Source organism: Protopterus annectens, chromosome 5.part0, assembly GCF_019279795.1.
Source record: "Protopterus annectens isolate FY-2018-M chromosome 5.part0, PAN1.0, whole genome shotgun sequence".
Classification (NCBI taxonomy): Eukaryota; Metazoa; Chordata; order Ceratodontiformes; family Protopteridae; genus Protopterus; species Protopterus annectens.
The window spans coordinates 112,121,611-112,140,063 of NC_056735.1; the positions used below are offsets into that span (position 1 = coordinate 112,121,611).

Sequence of the window (18,453 nt, forward strand, 5' to 3'; positions counted from 1 at the left end):
TGTAAGTTTTAGCACTGTGATTTATTGTAGGAATAGTTAAAGCTAGTAAAGATTAATTAGGTATTGTTCTTTGAAATCAGACCTGCCCTACTGTATTATTTTAAGTTTCTGTGTGATCTCTGAACTCTTAGATATCTCTGTGGTGTAGTAGTTTTGTCTTGTGTTTTAATTATTTATTATTAAATATTTTTAAAACATTCTGCCTGTGGCTTGTTTATGTAGAGATACATTATGTTTTAGAGTACATTATATATTTATAGAGTTTACTGTCTAAGCCCTTCCAATAAGCCTAGACTGAATAGTCACATTACCATTGGATAATAATATTGCACAGTAATAATTGGACACCCTTTTAAGGGCCTTTTAGTAGCTGATATTATTAGTTGGGTGGTGGCAGAGATTACTACCGTATGTTCTGGGTAAAGGGGCACAGCTGGAGAATCTGTGTCAGCCTTTCCCAGGAGTGTCTGTGAAGTTATATAAATACTTATCTCAAAGTGTGTGTGTGGTGTGTCAGCTACTTGGCATGGACATGAAGGTTTTAGCTTGCCCAGCTAGGCTGAGACCTGGACCCTATAGCTGTGCCAGTAGGGAGTCTTATAGGAGACCTGGTGAGCAAGGCAGCAACCAGCCCCAGACTGACTGTGATCTCTGTGTGCACTTAAGGGAAATTGTACTTTACTGTGTGTATTAGTTATCCTTTCCTCTTCTAGGAGACAACCTCCCTGGTGTTAGTGGTGAGGATTGAGGCTCCTTGATTGCTGGGCCAGGGCATGGTCATCACAAGTGTTTGGCAGTGGTGGGATCTACTTCACATACTAATTGGCTTGTAGTGGTGTGGGTAGAGCAAATTCCTGTAGCTTATGTACAGTGATCTCTAAAAGTGTTTTGTAACAGCCACACAGTGTATACTCAGAGTTCAGATCACAATTGTTTTATTTCTTTTGTTTGCTTAGTGTTAGTCAGAGTGAGCAGACAGCATGTCAGCAGAAGAGAATGGAAAGCTGACAAGGAGCCAGCTGGTGGAGATGTGCCAGGTTCGGGGACTGGCGCATGGAAATCTGATTGCAGCCTTGGCTACAGCTGCATCAGAAACAGCAGCCTGGAGGACAATCAGACTGACAGTGGAGATACAATATCCTCAGAGAATGGACAGCTCAACCTTTCTGCAGTGGACTTAAAAATCCAGCTGTAGCTAAAGAGACTCGAGTTGGAGGCCAGGCGTATGGAACTAGAAGCAGCCGAGAAAATGAGGAGTCTACAAGCTGAAGAAAATGAACGGCAGAGGAGGCATGAGAGGGAAATGCTGCCTCTACACCAAAGTCATGGAAGTAATGGGGAAGGGAGTAACCGGACCCCAGAAGCACAAAAGGTCAGTAAATTTCTTCCACAGTTTGAAGAGGGGAATAATTTTGATAGCTTCATTCATATGTTTGAGCAGGTATGTAAACTGTATGAAGTTGACCAAGGGCTCTGGATACAGTTCCTAACTCCCTTACGCCATGGTAAAGCTGTAACTTCTTTAGCAAAAATGCATGACACTGACTGCTTTTATTATACTGCTGTAAAAAGACATTTTTTAGAATGCTTTAAGCTAACACCTGAAATGTATAGGAAAAAGTTTTATGAGCATAGACGCAAGGCAGATGAAAATTATGTGAATATGTTGCTGAACTGAGCAGTTATTTTCATAGCTGGGTGAGTGGATGTCAGGTCACCACTTTTGAAGGGCTGGCAGACCTTTTGGTAAGGGAACAAGCCCTTAGCACTTTGCCTGAGGACATGAGGATCTGGTTAGCTGATAGACAGTGTGTTACTTCAGAGGAGTTGGGGAAGAAGGGAGACCTATAACTAGCAAGCAGGGCAGCCCTGCACAGGAAAGGGACCCCCAGTACTGCTCATGGGACTAAAGGAACCCATGGTGGGCAGCACAGACTGCCCCAACAGAATCTGCCAGTAGCAGGGGAAGCCACTAGTCCAGGTATACATCCAGGACCTAGGGTGACATTTTTTGAATGCAGTCAGTGGGGCCATGTGGCATACAGATGTCCACGGAGGCAACGTGGGGAAGAAAAGGTGAAAGAGCCAGTAAGTGGCAAAGACAAAATGCCAATAGTGGGTTGTCTTGAGACAACAGGGGTATGGAACTACCATCCTGCAGATGTCCTGAGAGGGAAGGATTTGGATGAGGCAGTACTATGTACTTATGCAGTTACATGCAGTGAGGCTAGGAGACAAGCATGTGAGTCTGGTAGCCTGGGGGAGACCCAGACAGACTGCATACTTGCAGCCAGGACTGCTGAAGTGGTTACTTCAGGGAGTGAGCTATGCTGTAGCAGTGAGACTGAATGTGAGCCACAGCTGCTTGTGGGTACTGATGGTCCCTTGGACAGAGTGACTGCAAAGGTAGAAGTGAGTAGTAGTATCCAGGCTGACAGTGAGGCACCGCTGTCAGAGGATGCCAGACTTCCTGTGGAAGGGGAGCTGAGAAGGGTTACAGGGAGAGACTTGAGACAGTCTCAGCTCTCAGACCCTACATTGCAAGGCCTGAGGCAGGTAGCTAGGGAGGCACCTGATTCTCAAGGGAAGGGGAAATCTGTATACTGGAACTAAGGGTTACTGTACAGAGAGTGGACCCCTGAGGGAGGGCTAGAATGTGAGAGAGTATAGCAGTTGGTAGTGCCTAGAGCTTACCGTCAGGTGCTTCTAGCCATAGCCTGTGATATTCCCTTTGCAGGTCATATGGGCGTAAAATGTACAAAGAGGCGTATTATGCAAAACGTCTATTGGCCTGGAATTTTCAGAGATCTAACAGGGTACTGCAGGACCTGTGAGCAGTGCCAAAAGGTAGGCAAGGCAGGAGACAAGGTGAGAGCTCCTTTGATGCCTTTGCCTGTGATTGAGGAGACATTTCAGAGGGTAGCTATGGATATTATGGGTCCTCTGAGTACCCAAAGTACCACAGGGAAAAAGTATATCCTAGTGGTAGTGGATTATGCTACATGATACCCTGAGGCAGTGGCTTTGTCCTGCATTGAGGCCGAGAAGGTGGCAAATGCTTTGCTAAAGATTTTCAGCAGGGTAGGTTTCCCAAAGGAAATACTGTCTGACAGAGGTGCCAATTTTATGTCAGACCTGCTGGCTTGCCTGTGGACATCTTGTGGGGTGAAGCACATGAAGACCACCCCCTACCATCCCCAGACTAATGGCCTTGTTGAGAGGTTAAACTCTACAATCAAGTCCATGTTACGGGCATTTGGAGAAAGAGGAGGGAGAACGAGAAAGTTATATGGTGTAAGTGAGAGGAAAGACCGGAAAAGAATGAATGGGGTGATAATGAGAGAGGGGAAGCGATTATTAGGGTATAGCGAGTGAAAGTAGAAGGGAAACTGGAGGAATTCAGCCGGAGGAGTAAAAAAGTGTGAGAGAATGTGGTGGTTAAGAGTTATTATGAGTATATACACACAAACATACTCATATACACACAAACATACTCATATATACACACAAACATACTCATATACACACACAAACATACTCATATACACACACAAACATACTCATATATACACAGAAACATACTCATATATACACACAAACATACTCATATACACACACACACACACACACACACACACACACACACACACACACACACACACACACACACACACACACACACACCACAAAATGAAGTTCTGGCAGTGAAGCTTAGATGGAATGGGTGTAAGTTTGCCAATGAAATGCATGAAACTATGAACCTAAGTTATCACAATGATTCATTGTGCAGTGACTCTTTGTAAATGGAAATAGGAAAGTACTACTCCGTTCATTGGAGGATGGCACTCACATGACTTCCCTAGCCTTCAGTTACCTGTTTTTTGGCATTTGAAGAAAAACTTTTATGTACACTTGTCTTTCTGCAAGAGAAGTTAAGGCTTTATTTATATGGGGTGTGGTGTGAAGCATTGTAACCATGTGACAACACTCTGATTATGGTTTATCCAGATATGACGTTAGTGTGCTGTGATATCAACCACCTGCACCCAAGCAGTTGATGTTTGGAAGCTTGTCTACTGACTGTGTGAAAGGAATCTGGCTGTCTTACTTCATATCAAAACATTTTAACTTTGATAGGCTTTTATTGAAACAGAGTACACTTAACATGCAAATCAGCCACTCTAAACAATAGTGAAAAGGATAACATTGGGAGAAATTGTGTAGTGTATATGGCTGTACCACACAGCTTGGGAAAGGCTTGACTGGGTGAGAGACATGGTAGGGAAGTCTTACTATATGCACCAAAATCCAACATGAAACATAAATAAATAAATAAATAAAAGGACAGAGATGTTAGTCTAGCACTAACTATTCAAAAACAAAATAATTAAATAATGTATAGTCATTTTATTGTATCCTTTCTTTTTTTTCCACCGCTAGTGCAGGCAATCCCATTTTACAGCCTTTCTTCCTACTGGGTTTTCACAAATAAACCTTGCTGTTTACCTAACCAATTCTGTTTTTCTGCATATTTTTCTCCATTTTAAAGAAAGTGATTTCATACAAATGCTACAAAGTCAAATTGTGTTGCATCACACTGCCTTGTACTGCACATAACTTTATCATCACATTTCTCGGGAGTTCTACGTCAGTACTAAAGTGGTATCATTACATTTCTCGACAGTTCTATGTCGATACTAAAGTGGTATTTGCCATTGTTTACTCATTTGCAATCAATGGTTTAAGTTTCCTGGGATGTAGTAACATTAAGTTTATAAGTGTTTCTTCATCTGTATTTTGCAACAGCATTCCCAAACCAAACATACCCTTGTATGTCCTCCACTAATATCTGCAAGGTGCTCGGTGTGCGGATTAATTTATCCAAGAAGCCAACGATATCCGTGAACTTGGGTCGAAGATTCCTCTCCTTCTGCCAGCAGTGTAGCATAAGCTGGTGCAGAGTTACTGGGCAGCCCATGGGGGCAGGAAGCCGGTATCCCTCCTCAATGGATAAAATTACCTTTAAACATAAAGAGATATGATTAGCATTTCATTCTCACTGAGCCCAGTGATTATGCAGTGGCATATGTTGTTCCTTTTAGACTGAGAAGTCAAAAAAATGAACAATGCAGAGTTTCTGAAGTGAACAAAGGGTTTATTAACTACTGCATGCAATCAGAAACAAGATGTCAAAGGTACTTTGAGTGGAAACAGTTGCACAATTTGAGATTTATTGAGGAAAATCCATGTTGTTACTGTTATTGGAGAAACAATAACAACAATAATAATAATAATAATAATAATAATAAATAAATAAAAAGTTACAAAGCACAGGCAGTAAACTCTTACTGATTACAGCTGATATCGAGGGATTCAGTGATAAGTGCTAACAGCTTGTATCATTTTATTTTTATTCTTAGATTACTAATGTAAAAAAGACACGTATATTGGGGCAGTGTTATTATTAGCTATACCTTTAGATACAGACAGAATGCTAGATTAGCTAATGACACTATGGAACTAGAACTAATGTACTTTCCATGAACTTTTGATTTTAGTTTTTTACTTCATAACTATATAACCTTTTTTAAATCTTGCGTTTACTAATGTTATTTGCATGCTATGTTGTTTGATGTATGGAGCTTTTCTTCCTGGGACTCTGCTGAAAATGGACATGTATCCAGTCGGACTCTCCAGGTCAACAAATGTAAAATAAATAATTATATATATATATATATATATATATATATATATATATATATATAATTTTCAGATAACATGCATAGAAAAATGCTTAGTGATGAAGTTAATGTGGGTGCAAATACACATGCACCTCACTTGACGTATTTCTCAATGAATTAATGTTACTTACTGGTTGTTTCATATGTTACATCTGGGTCATTACTTAAGTAGAAATGCAGATTACAGTATTTTTGAGTTAAAGGTGGGTTAAGTAATATGGAGAAGCTGACCCTTTCTTGTAGTCAGAAGTGATGCTATTATGCAATAACATGAATCACTGTGTTATTTCAATGTTGTTATTACTGTGTGGCGCATTTGTTAGTCAAAAAAGAAGAAGACATTTTTTTAGTTTTTTTTTCTACATGTAAATGTCTAAAATACATGCCTAGTTTCAAAATCAAGAAAAATAATCCCTGGTATATTTTCTACCATATGATGGAGCTGTTTCCAAACCAATGCAATTTAGCTCTTGGCATTATTTATATCTGCTGTAAATTATTGTTTTTTATCCTTTTGAGTTTGCAGGAAAATGTCTATCACTACTCAAAGTTTGTTTTCCCTTGCTGCAGTGTGGCTAAGTGGGAAAACTAGTAAAATGACTCAAGGCAAGAATAAGATATATGAAAATATCCACTTTACTGGTTTACTTAATAATTAGACATTTCATGAAAGGTATGTTCAGGGTTCCAATAGCAAATGTGCTGCTGATCGGCTTTTGCAGGATATCTTCTTTTATGTCAGTAGCTCAACTACAAAGCTGATACTACAGACACCAGATGCCAGGATATCTACACATTATATAACACACTTTACTAGAGAAACTTATGCATAACATAAAAGTACTGATGAAAAAAATTACTTAAACTTTAGGCATACAACATTTTATAAAAAATAAAACTCTCCAACTGTTATAAAAGATAAAACATTAATTCCAGTTGTCAATGAAAAAAAGGACTTGTAGAAGCAAACTTGGTATCCATTTCGGTGGGACAGCAGGGACCTTACATATCTGACATGAGCCACGGAAACAGAGCTTAACAAATCAGAAGTCAGTAAACCTGACCAAGCAAAATAAATGCATTTCCTGACCTGTCTGATTAGATACTTTGTCACTGGATAATCAGATTAGATGCTGATGGACTCTTGGCAAAAAGATTACTGCATGCATTTGTCTGTACTTGCTCATCTGTTAAACACAAACATCACAAGAGTCAGCTGAATAAGGCCTATCTCATGTCTTGGAAGGGCCTTAATATAGCCTATAAAGCTTGCCAAGTGCAGCAAGCATATGCAGACCTTGCTAACTTGCCAAGTGACAAAAGAACTTTGCTGCTCCCCCTGGCAGTGGCCATGGGGACTACAACTCACATTCCAAGTTTAAGTTTAAATTTATCTGTGTGTGTGTGTGTGTGTGTGTGTGTGTGTGTGTGTGTGTGTGTGTGTGCGTGCGTGCATGCATGCATACATATGTGTTTGTGTGTGTTTGTGTGCGTGTGTGTGTGCGAGAGTGCATGTGTCTGTGTGCGTGCGTGCATGCATACATATGTGTTTGTGTGTGTGTGTGTGTGTGTGTGTGTGTGTGTGTGTGTGTGTGTGTGTGTGTGTGCGTGTGTGTGTGTGCATGCGTGCATGTGTGTGTGTGTATGCATGCGTGCCTGACAGGCAAAACAGTGAATTCTAGAAGTGTCAGTTTTCACCTTAGGGATAGCCTTGCAAGGCTGTAGCTGGATGGAAGTGGACCAAGAACTCCTTCAGGTAAAGGGGGACCCATAGTATACAGGTCCGGGCGCATTAACACAAAAACTGTACAGGTAATACAGGACCAAACTGGATTCAGTAAAGACACTGACATGCTGCTAACTGGAAGCACCTGTCAGTAAACAGGTACAGGAGGCTTGCACCAGCTACAGACAGTCAGGTTTTGACTTAGTCTTAGACAGAGGGACTGATTACCATTACCATGTTTGCAGGAAACCAGGGCATGTGAAAGGTCTCCAAAAGGCACAATGTGTTTAATTCAGGCTACAGTGCTCAGATGAAAGCATGATGACTTAATCCTTGGTGACACCTGGTTCGTAAGTGACCATCTGCAATTGTACAATAAAAATATTAGTGGAGCTGAGAACGGGACAGTTACAATTCCTTAAGGTGGCATGTACTGCCATGGCTACTGTTTTAGAAATATTAAGTTCCAGATAATCCCTGGTCATTCAACTTTGGCAACATTTTAAGTAATTGTGAAGGATTTTACAGTACATAAATTGTTCTAAAAAGGAAAAGGTATATACATATGCACATACACACGTGTGAACACACAGACACACACACACACACACACACACACACACACACACACACACACACACACACACACACACACATGATTTTGTGTATATCTATGTCTAAATATCTGTCTGTATCTGTCTATATGGTATTCGTTGCTTTCCTCAAACAGTGTTTTTGTCAACAACTGTTTAATTGACCAAATTTGGTTGACTGAACAGATGGTTGACAGGTGTAGTCAGGTGCGAGAGACTGGATGAGTTTCAGGATAGAGGAATATACTCTTTCCCTGAGAATTGTATGATCTCGGACTTAGTATATAAAATTAGCAGTGAGTGTGGGTAGTGTGTGGGGGAGCTTACCTTGTAAAAAATTATGTTTTATTTTTATTTTGTGTTTTCTGTGTTGCATGGGCAGAGATTGCTGCTCAGCGATTACATAGTAAGTGTCGATGATTCTGGCCATTTCATGTATTTAAATAGATCCATCTAGATATATAATTTAAATATCTTTATATATATATATATACATACACACACACACACACACACACACACACACACACACACACACACACACACACACACACACACACACACTCACACACACACACACACACATAAAACACTCATTGGATTATTAATCTCTGCCAGCACATAAAGACATGGACACTCAACCTTCATTTGTTTCCATCTTTCTTTTGTCTCTGGCAACACCAAAATGTGTACACTATGTCCATCCGTCCCAAGTCTCCAGCATTTTGCATTTGCCTTCCTTCACTCTTTGTACAATCTTGTTAAAGTTAGATACCATCTATGTGATATTGTCATAGACTGGTCCCATATAGCATGCCATCTCTTAAGCTTACCCATCCTAATCCACAAGTCTTTCCAAGTGCCAACATTTAACAGTTCTCCTTCCTTATTGCCCATTTTTCCTAATTGCCTGATATGGCCTTGCTGTGTTTTTACACTAGATCACAATCGATTAGTCCTTCTCCAGCTCATCACATATGTTGAAAGTTTAGATCAGTTGTCAGTCCACCCCCTTCTGTGCCTCTTCCACCTTATAATTAATCAGCATTAATTAACCACTGGGATTGAGGTGAACTGGTTTTATCCTGCAGTGCCATGAATTGCAGTAACAATAATTATTTTTGTCTTTCTTTTTCTTTTCTCTTCATGACTACACGATTCAATACTCTAATACTTTCTGTCATTCCAGTCTATAATATCTTGTTTCAACATAGACCTGACTATCTTCAGTTTCTCCCGAGTACTTGCAGTAAGCTGGTTGGGTCATCTTAAATATCGGAGGCTGAGCCTCCTTCAATGCTTTTATGCACTCCTCACCCTACTGAAGTTAGGTAAACTGTACAATAGGTACTGCAGCTGCATCTGTGGAGAGGTGAGTTAGACCCCACTCACCAACCTTAACAGGACCATGCAATGCGTTTATTCCAGTGTTGAACCTCTACTTCAGTCTAATGTATGACTCAGTTAAATGTTGACAATGCTGGAGTTCTGCACTATCATGGCCAAAATAGATACGTCTTAGAATATTAACTGCTACCTATGGGTCTGTCATCAGCTTGACCACAGTAATACGGCTCGCAGCGTATTAATCTTTTCTCTAACATGCCCCCAAAATGAAACTGGTCTTATATGTGAGCTCTAATAGGTTTCTGTTTGTAGGTCTTTCCAGTACATTTCCAAAGAGCAAGCCAAGGTGCGTAGGGGATTTTGCCTCCCTTATTTCTTTTTAGGGCCCCCTTTCTTTCCTCTTTTCAGGCTGTGCTTCCAGAATGTTCTTGTTATTGGGCCTAGTTCGGGGAAACACACCCTAATGCTTTCTACAGTGAGACAGCCATTGCATAACCTGCAAATTACAAAAGGCATGAACATGTGATGGTACTCAATAACTTGCATTTCAACATTTGAAAAGATTTGCTAGCAACAATCCCATTCAATAAATTATTTAACTTCTTGTTAGCATTTGTGTGATTGGATTTGGATTTCTTCAGATTCATGGAGAACACTGGTATTGAGGGGCATGTTGCTCTAGAAAATTTACATAGGCAGAAACAGGTATGCCTAGACTGAACAGAAACAAACGTTTTTGGTATATGCTTGGGCCTGAGAGAATTCTGAGAAGTATCTCTGCAGGCTGAAATATTTCAAACTACTTCCTTTAATTAACAGCAGATGCTTAGATAATATTTTTTATATGAGGTTTGATACAACCTGGGAGGTTTACAGCAAAAGCTGAACGTATTACAGAAAAGCCCTTGATGATGCATCGACACTGTCCCCAAATCATTATAGAAGCACAGTGACACAGATGGGCACCCATAAACATGTTAATATAGCAGGTGTCACAGAAGGCAATCCTCCAGTATCACGAAAGAGGGGCTGATAAAGCCATTAGTGCAGCTGCACTCACTGGTGAACAATGATTGACCCTGAATCATGTAATCTGATGTGGATTACCTAAATATTTAGGTAAAGGAGCAATTACAGTAAAATAGTTTTCCTACTAGCAGGTAAAATGTTTCAGAAGGCTCCATGAGAAGACATGTTGTGATCAGCATTTACAATTACAAATTTATGACTTTTCTTGATTGTGAATGGTATTCTACATCAAAGGGAATAACTTAAAAAGTGTTTTTGGAAGGACAAGCTTCTATGGTTGGCTATACCTCCCAGACTCCTGCTATTTATATCTGCCAACTTCAAGGTAGCTGCGTCTTGCAGAATGGAGAAATTCTTGGAATACTGTAACCTCAATCTTCCAGGACAAAATTTGGTAATCGCACATTAGTCATTGCACACAAAAGAGAGTTGATTATTACTGTCTCAACAATAAATGGCATATGTCCAAGCATGATGGTCTGTTTGTAAGAGAAACCAATGATATCATACCAAAAACTATGGCAACAAATATTTTCAATAGTAAGGTTAAACGAGCGCAGAGAGAAACACAATACTTCATTCTAGTTGCCACGAGTCCTACCAATGACTGTTAAGTTATCTCATGCACAATGTGTTTTGAACCAAGAAAGACACATAAGAAAAGTCTTTGTTAGCACAATAACAAAACTACCTTGTCCATTCAGAATATTATTCAAAGCATATTAACTTTCCCATTTACCTTCAGCTACTAGTGTGACAATTACCCTAAAGTTAAAAGCAACTTTTGCTCACTTTGGCATTTCACAGGACATCATGAGCGAAAATATTGCTGTTTGCTACTGATTTTGAGAACTAGAAAAACAGCTACACCTCAGACATGTTACATGTAGGCCACCCAGTCCTCAGAGTAATGGTTATGCCAAAGGTGCAGTACAGATTGCAGACAGAAAAATAGGGCAATCATGTGCCCACTGTCATGTGGTACAGATCCACTCACTGTAGTGGTACCATAGCCAATACAGCAGAATGCATGATGGGGTGGAAGTTCAAAATGCTGCATCATACCCTGGAAAAGGGCATGCATCCTATATTGTCTAAGTGATGATGTGCCCATCTGAAGGATGCAACTGAAAAGAAGACTGAATCCTAGTATTATAATAGATGCCATGGTGCAGGATAGTTGCCAAAGTTCTGTTTAGACAAAAAAAAAAAACAATCAGTAAAAACTACAAGAAAAATCTAGCCAAGCTAGGGTTTCTACTGTGTGATTCCTTAAACCTCTTGTATAAGAGGCATATGGGCCATATGCAAATGACACCTTAAGGACATCAGGTGTTTCAGCTATATGGCAGTTCTGAATGCCCATGACGTTTTTCTTTTTAAGTCTGTTATTGACAAATTCATGCCAATAAAGCCAAATCTCACTAGTTGTGCTACCAAGCTAGAGCTTCCACTGTTTGGCTTTACTGGCCAGTGCTCAGGCTGAGGGTAAAGAGACTGACAAGTGGTTCTGATAGGTCTTGCTTTAGATTGTTTAGTAAGCAGCTTGGGATTTTACCTGCTCCCATAGAGTCTGTGTTTTTGGCCTGAGCACTGGCTTTATTCCAGCAGAGTGGAGAACAGCAACAGTAATTCCCTTGCACAAAGAGGTTCGATCAACCGACTCTGGGAGCTACAGATCCACAAGCCTAACCAGACTTTTCTACAAGGGCATTGAAAGAATCATCATGGACCTTATCAGCAAGGACATAGGTGACCTTCAAAATCTTGACCCGATCCAGTTTGGCTTCATTAAGGGTAGATCATGCTTATTAAAGTTAGTGGACTTCTTCGAGAATGTCACCAAAGCCTTGGATGAAAGGAAAACAGCACATACTGCCTAGCTTGACTTAGCCAAGGCTTTTGACACAATCCCTATTAAGGTATCATTTAAGAAACTGTCACAGCTGGGAATTAACCCATATGTCACTAGATGGGTAGCCAACTGGGTCACTGACAGAACGCATACTGTCAAAGTTAGGGATTCCACCTCTACCAGTAGACCAGTTACCAGTGGCACACCACAAGGATCTGTGCTGGGTCCTATACTGTTTGGAATTTAATTCTTGGAAGTTCAGGAGAAAGTAGATGACCTGTGCCTTACCAAGTTTACTGATGATTTCAAACTGGGTGCAATCATTGAGTCCTGAAATGATGTTAACATATTACAAAATGGCTGTTTGGAAAACAAAGTCCACGGACCACGGTGTAATAATCCTTTATTCCAAACACAGATATGAACACTTAAATTCCCAATACGTTTTTGTCTACCAAGACTTCATCAGATAACCCCATTCAACAACCAAGTCCTTAAATACCCCAAAGAATTACAAATTCAACCAATAAAAGCTTGACATCAATTACCAATGTAATGAAATGTATAAAAAAGTAACAGCTGCACCATTTTCAAACATTCATTTACTACCAACGACCTTTAGTGTATAAAAATGTATTAAAAATATATAAATATTAAAAAGTGCTATAATAAATAATTATATTAAAATGTATAAAGCAAGACATAGAATATTTAAAAACATTTCATTCAGCGCAAACATATACTCATTCAACATAAAAATGACTGCAATGCTACCCTCTAGTGACTCATATTACATCATACAGCTTTTACAATTTGGCTGCTCTTAACTTAAGTAATGGTGCCAGGAAAACACTCTCATTAAGACCAGGATATCACCCAGCATCCAAGAAAACCTGCCAGTACAACTCGCGGTATTCAAGATGGGTTTCCCACGAACCCCCTCTAGCATCTTTATGAAAAACTTCAAGTGCAAAAAATAAAAAGTTTGCTTGAGCACAATTCTGTAGGTGTTTATATAGAGTATTTTAATCATTGTTCCTACTTATGTCATAAAAATGTTCATAAATATGCCTTTTTAAACATCTTTCAGTTTCCCTATGTAAAAAGCACTGCAGACTTCACAGGTCACTAAATAGACCAACCCACTAGAAATACAATTACTGTAACAGGTACTTCTAACAAATTTATTCCTGGCTTTAATAAACACCTGGTCAGCATTAGCTACATGTTTACACTGGGCACGTGCCCCACATCTGTCTTTTCCCCCTATATGTGGTATTCCCTTTTTCCAATAATTCCTTCAAATTGCTACCTTTCTTAAACACAATGTTTAACGGTTTATTTTCAATACCCTTTAGGTCAGTGAGGGATGTAAATCTATCCCACTCTTTTTTCACCACATCAACCACCTTTTGTGAATCACTGCTGTATTCCATTGTAAGTACCCTATTAAACTTGCCATCCTTTTTCACACCATTAATGAATGTAAAATCATCACCTTTACCTAAAAGGGGCATAAATCCTGTCTTCTTCTTTAGACAAAGACTTTGAGGATGAATGTGCCTTCTTGGGAAAACTATTTTTGGAAAGGGGATACCCGGCTAAGTTACTGGAGGATACTGTTATCTATATTAAAAACCAGCGGAAGACAAGATCTATGCCCCTTTTAGGTAAAGGTGATGATTTTACATTCATTAATGGTGTGAAAAAGGATGGCACGTTTAATAGGGTACTTACAATGGAATACAGCAGTGATTCACAAAAGGTGGTTGATGTGGTGAAAAAAGAGTGGGATAGATTTACGTCCCTCACTGACCTAAAGGGTATTGAAAATAAACCGTTAAACATTGTGTTTAAGAAAGGTAGCAATTTGAAGGAATTATTGGAAAAAGGGAATACCACATATAGGGGAAAAAGACAGATGTGGGACACGTGCCCAGTGTAAACATGTAGCTAATGCTGACCAGGTGTTTATTAAAGCCAGGAATAAATTTGTTAGAAGTACCTGTTACAGTAATTGTATTTCTAGTGGGTTGGTCTATTTAGTGACCTGTGAAGTCTGCAGTGCTTTTTATGTAGGGAAACTGAAAGACATTTAAAAAGGCGTATTTATGAACACTTTTATGAGATAAGAAGGAACAATGATAAAAATGCCCTTTATAAACACCTACAGAATTGTGCTCAAGCAAACTTTTTATTTTTTGCACTTGAAGTTGTTCATAAAGATGCTAGAGGGGGTTCGTGGGAAACCCGTCTTGAATACCGTGAGTTGTACTGGCAGGTTTTCTTGGATGCTGGGCGATATCCTGGTCTTAATGAGAGTATTTCCCTGGCACCATTACTGAAGTTAAAAGCAGCCAAATTGTAAAAGCTGTATGATGTAATATGAGTCACTAGAGGGTAGCATTGCAGTAGTTTTTTTATGTTGAATGAGTATTTGTTTGCGCTGAATGAAATGTTTTTAAACATTCTTTATGTCCTGCTTTATACGTTTTAATATAATTATTTATTATAGTACTTTTTAATATTTTTATATTTTTAATACATTTTTATACACTAAAGGTTGTTGCTAGTAAATGAATGTTTGAAAATGGTGCTTTTGTTACTTTTTTATACATTTCCTTACATTGGTAATTGATGTCAAGCTTTTATTGGTTGAATTTGTAATTCTTTGGGGTATTTAAGGAGTTGTTGGTTGTTGAATGTGGTTATCTGATGAAGTCTTGGTAGACGAAAACATAGTGGGAATTGTAAGCGTTAATATCTGTGTTTGGAATAAAGGATTATTACACCGTGGTCCGTGGACTTTGTACTCCAAACAGCCACTTTTTTTAGATTATTAGTTGTTGGTTGGAGTTGTTTTTTCCCCTTACTCTTGATATTACAAAATGGCTAACACAGACAAATAATTGGTGCCAAAGCATTATTATCCCCTTTTGGCAAAGAGGAGGTCTCTGCTAATTACAATATCGACAGCACCACCCAAGCTCAAACCCAGTGGTGTGAGATTTGGGAACACAGGTTGGTAGCAATCTAAACTTCAATCACTATGCATCCACAGTGGTAAGGAAAGCCTTCTATGTTGCACATCTCATAGGTAAGGATATCTCATCCAAGACTAAGGATGTTATAACTCCTCTGTACTCAATCCTCATCAGGCCTTTAATAAAGAACAATGCTCCCTTTTGCATGTACCTCATCAGACCCCTGCAGACCACAGACGTTTCTTACCAAGAAAATTCAGGGCCTCCAAAACATGACCTACATTGAAATACTGAATTATTAAAAAAAAAAAAAACACTAAAGCTATATACAAAGACAGTTTAGTTTGTAATAATTTTAAGAATTGTGTGTGCTTTTATAGTGGATTTTATACAACACAACTTTGGGGGGATGCCAACAATATACTTGAATTTTGTGACGTGCTGGTAGTTTAAACTTAATTCCAACATTTTTCCTGGTTTAAACAATGTTATTTCTTTCAGCAGTGTGCTTAAGCTTAGGGCTATGAATTTGTGATTGGATTGTGAAGATTTATTTATTTTCTTTCATTTTTGTAATTTCCCTTTATTTTTACTTTTTTATATTTGCCACTACTATTTACATGCCTCTCTATGATTCACATCAGAATTGTGAAAATTTTAACTTTATTGGTTTTTACCTTTAAGTGACAATTAATTTAACTGAATTAATTTACTTGCTCTCCTGTGATTGGGTCATAGATTTTTAAATATGTGGTGCATCAGGTACTCTGTTTACTGTGATGACATTCTGCAACTGTTAAAATGAAAGACCTCAGGTACTGTTTCAATAAATTAGTTTTTAGATGTTGGTGTTTGCCTCTGAGGACATTTTCATTGTTTTTTTGTACTTATTGGTGATTGGTGTACACCTTTTGTTGGTTCATTAGCAGTACTGAAAGCCCTGTCACTGGACTCTGTATCCTGCATGCTATTGAGGGGCGATTTGTGCCTGGCCTACAGAGCAGTCTCTGACCCTGCCCTTATGGAATCGCATGTCTGCAAATAAAATGAGACAAGAGTCACTCACTCCATGGATCTCCACCTAACTTATAACATTAACAGAACATGCTGGAGAGACAGATAAAAAAATGAGACAAGAGTCACTCACTCTATGGATCTCAACCTAACCTGTAACATTAACAGAACATGCTGGAGAGACACATAAATCTCCTAGAGATTGCCTCTGTTCTGGAATAAACTTCCAACTGACATGAAGCAGAGCTTCTCACTGACCCAATTCAAGCGCAACCTAGGCAACTGGATGGGAGACCATAAATTCACCCAGGGGTGGCACCTATTTCCCTCATGGACAGGAGCAGTCGGTGCTGATCATAGACTCACTCTGTGAGTAATGACCATCTAACCAAGGTCAATTAGGGAATGTGGGTATAACATGGCTAGGCTTGTAAAGACCCTAGGGCCATCAGCCTTATAAATGCCTGTTAACCTATAAACCTCCGTACCATTTTCCTAGATGATTTTTAACTACCTGGCTATAGACTGAGAAATCCAAGCCACCACAAGTGCAGAAGACCAGAGATTCCTGGACTTTGTCAATATAAGTGCCCTGGAACAAGTGGTCAAAGTACCCATTTCAGGAACAACATATTAAATCTTGTCCTTATCAATATGAGGGCATCTTGCACCATGCCTTGCATTTTAGCAACATTTAATATATCCAGTCATAACGTGAACACCATCAAAATAAAATTGAAAGCAGAGGCTCCTTTAAAAATGTTTCTAAGACACGCTATTCACTCCTAAGTGAGACTCATTGGTAAACTTGAAATGTACACCAAACCCAGAAAAGAGTACACCATCAAACTGTACCAGCATGTAGACAGCTGCATAGAAGTTGCTGTCCCCTTTAGAAATAAGTGCAGGGCAAACCCAAGAAACAAACCTCCCCGGTGGCACTATAATATAAACAAGATATATACTTGAGGATAATGATGGTTAAAAGTAGAAAGGGTAACACCCAAAATGATAGACCCCCCCCATCATTAAATTAAGCAAACGACACAGATGCTTAATCAAATCCATCAAAGCCAAACTGAGGTGAAAATAGACATCCGAGCTAAAAAAAACCTTGTGGCTTTTTTAGTTATGTTTATAATCTTAGGAGCACATCACATCAATGTGTTGAGCTGATTGTGGACAGTGGTACCTTCACAGAAACTGAAGAAACAGCTAACCTATTGGCTGACAAAATTCAACTCAGGCTTCAATCCAGCCCTAGCTATCAGACAACATCAAATTTTGAAAGCACCCTCTAAAGCAAACAATAATGTATCTCTGCATGGATCTTAAATAGCAGGAACCACGATTTTGCCACATCCTTAACAATGCTGTTCAACCTCAGCTTCCACGGGGGTTTTGTATCATCTAAATGGAGAACAGCAACAGGGAAGACCCACCAAAGACACTAGTAATTATAGGCCCATAAGTATAACTAGCCTTATATGCAACGCGATAGAAAGAATTATCATAGAATTAATGAATAAGGACATAGTGAACCTTCAGACACTTAACTCATCTCAGGTTGGATTCTTCAAAGTCAAGTCATCCTTACTTAAGTTGGTAGACTTTTTGAAAAGGCAAACAAAGCTATGCACAAAGGGAGAAAAGTACGCACTGCCTACCTAGACATGGTTTTGGCTCTGTAGCCCACTTAATAAATTAGGTATAAACCCTTACATCAACCATTGGATCACCGGCTGGCTCACAGATAAAATGCAGGAGATCAAAAGAGGAAACTAGCTCCACTAAAATACCATTCACCAGTGGAGGACCTCAGGGCATGGTACTGGGACCTCTCCTGTTTGGCATCTACTTCTTGGAAGTTAAAGCCAATACTAAGGGGTTCTGGCTGACCAGGTTTGCAGATGACTTCAGGCTACATGCAGTTATCAAATCTCAAAAAGACTTAGCCATCCTGCAGGAAGGCTTATTTGAAACAAATAACTTGTGCCAAAATCATAGTCTAAAACTAAATGCCAAAAAATGAATTATGACATCCTTTGAGTAGTTGATTGCCCTAGGAAGCTACCTTATTAACAGTACACCCCTGAAAGCTGACAGAGTTGTTCGGGATCTGGGAATGTATGTGGACAGTTATCTAACGTTTGATCAACATGTG

At 39.3% G+C, this 18,453-nt stretch overlaps 1 protein-coding gene across 1 annotated transcript in view; it reads right to left on the minus strand.

The window, feature by feature from the left end:
- Window positions 1-18,453, minus strand: part of EPHA6 (EPH receptor A6) — a 4,848,151-nt gene that overhangs the window by 46,957 nt on the left and 4,782,741 nt on the right. The window contains exon 15 of the mRNA XM_044072160.1: window positions 4,827-5,020. Within this exon, the coding sequence (XP_043928095.1) occupies window positions 4,827-5,020 (194 nt within the window). The remainder of the gene's footprint in view (window positions 1-4,826; window positions 5,021-18,453) is intronic.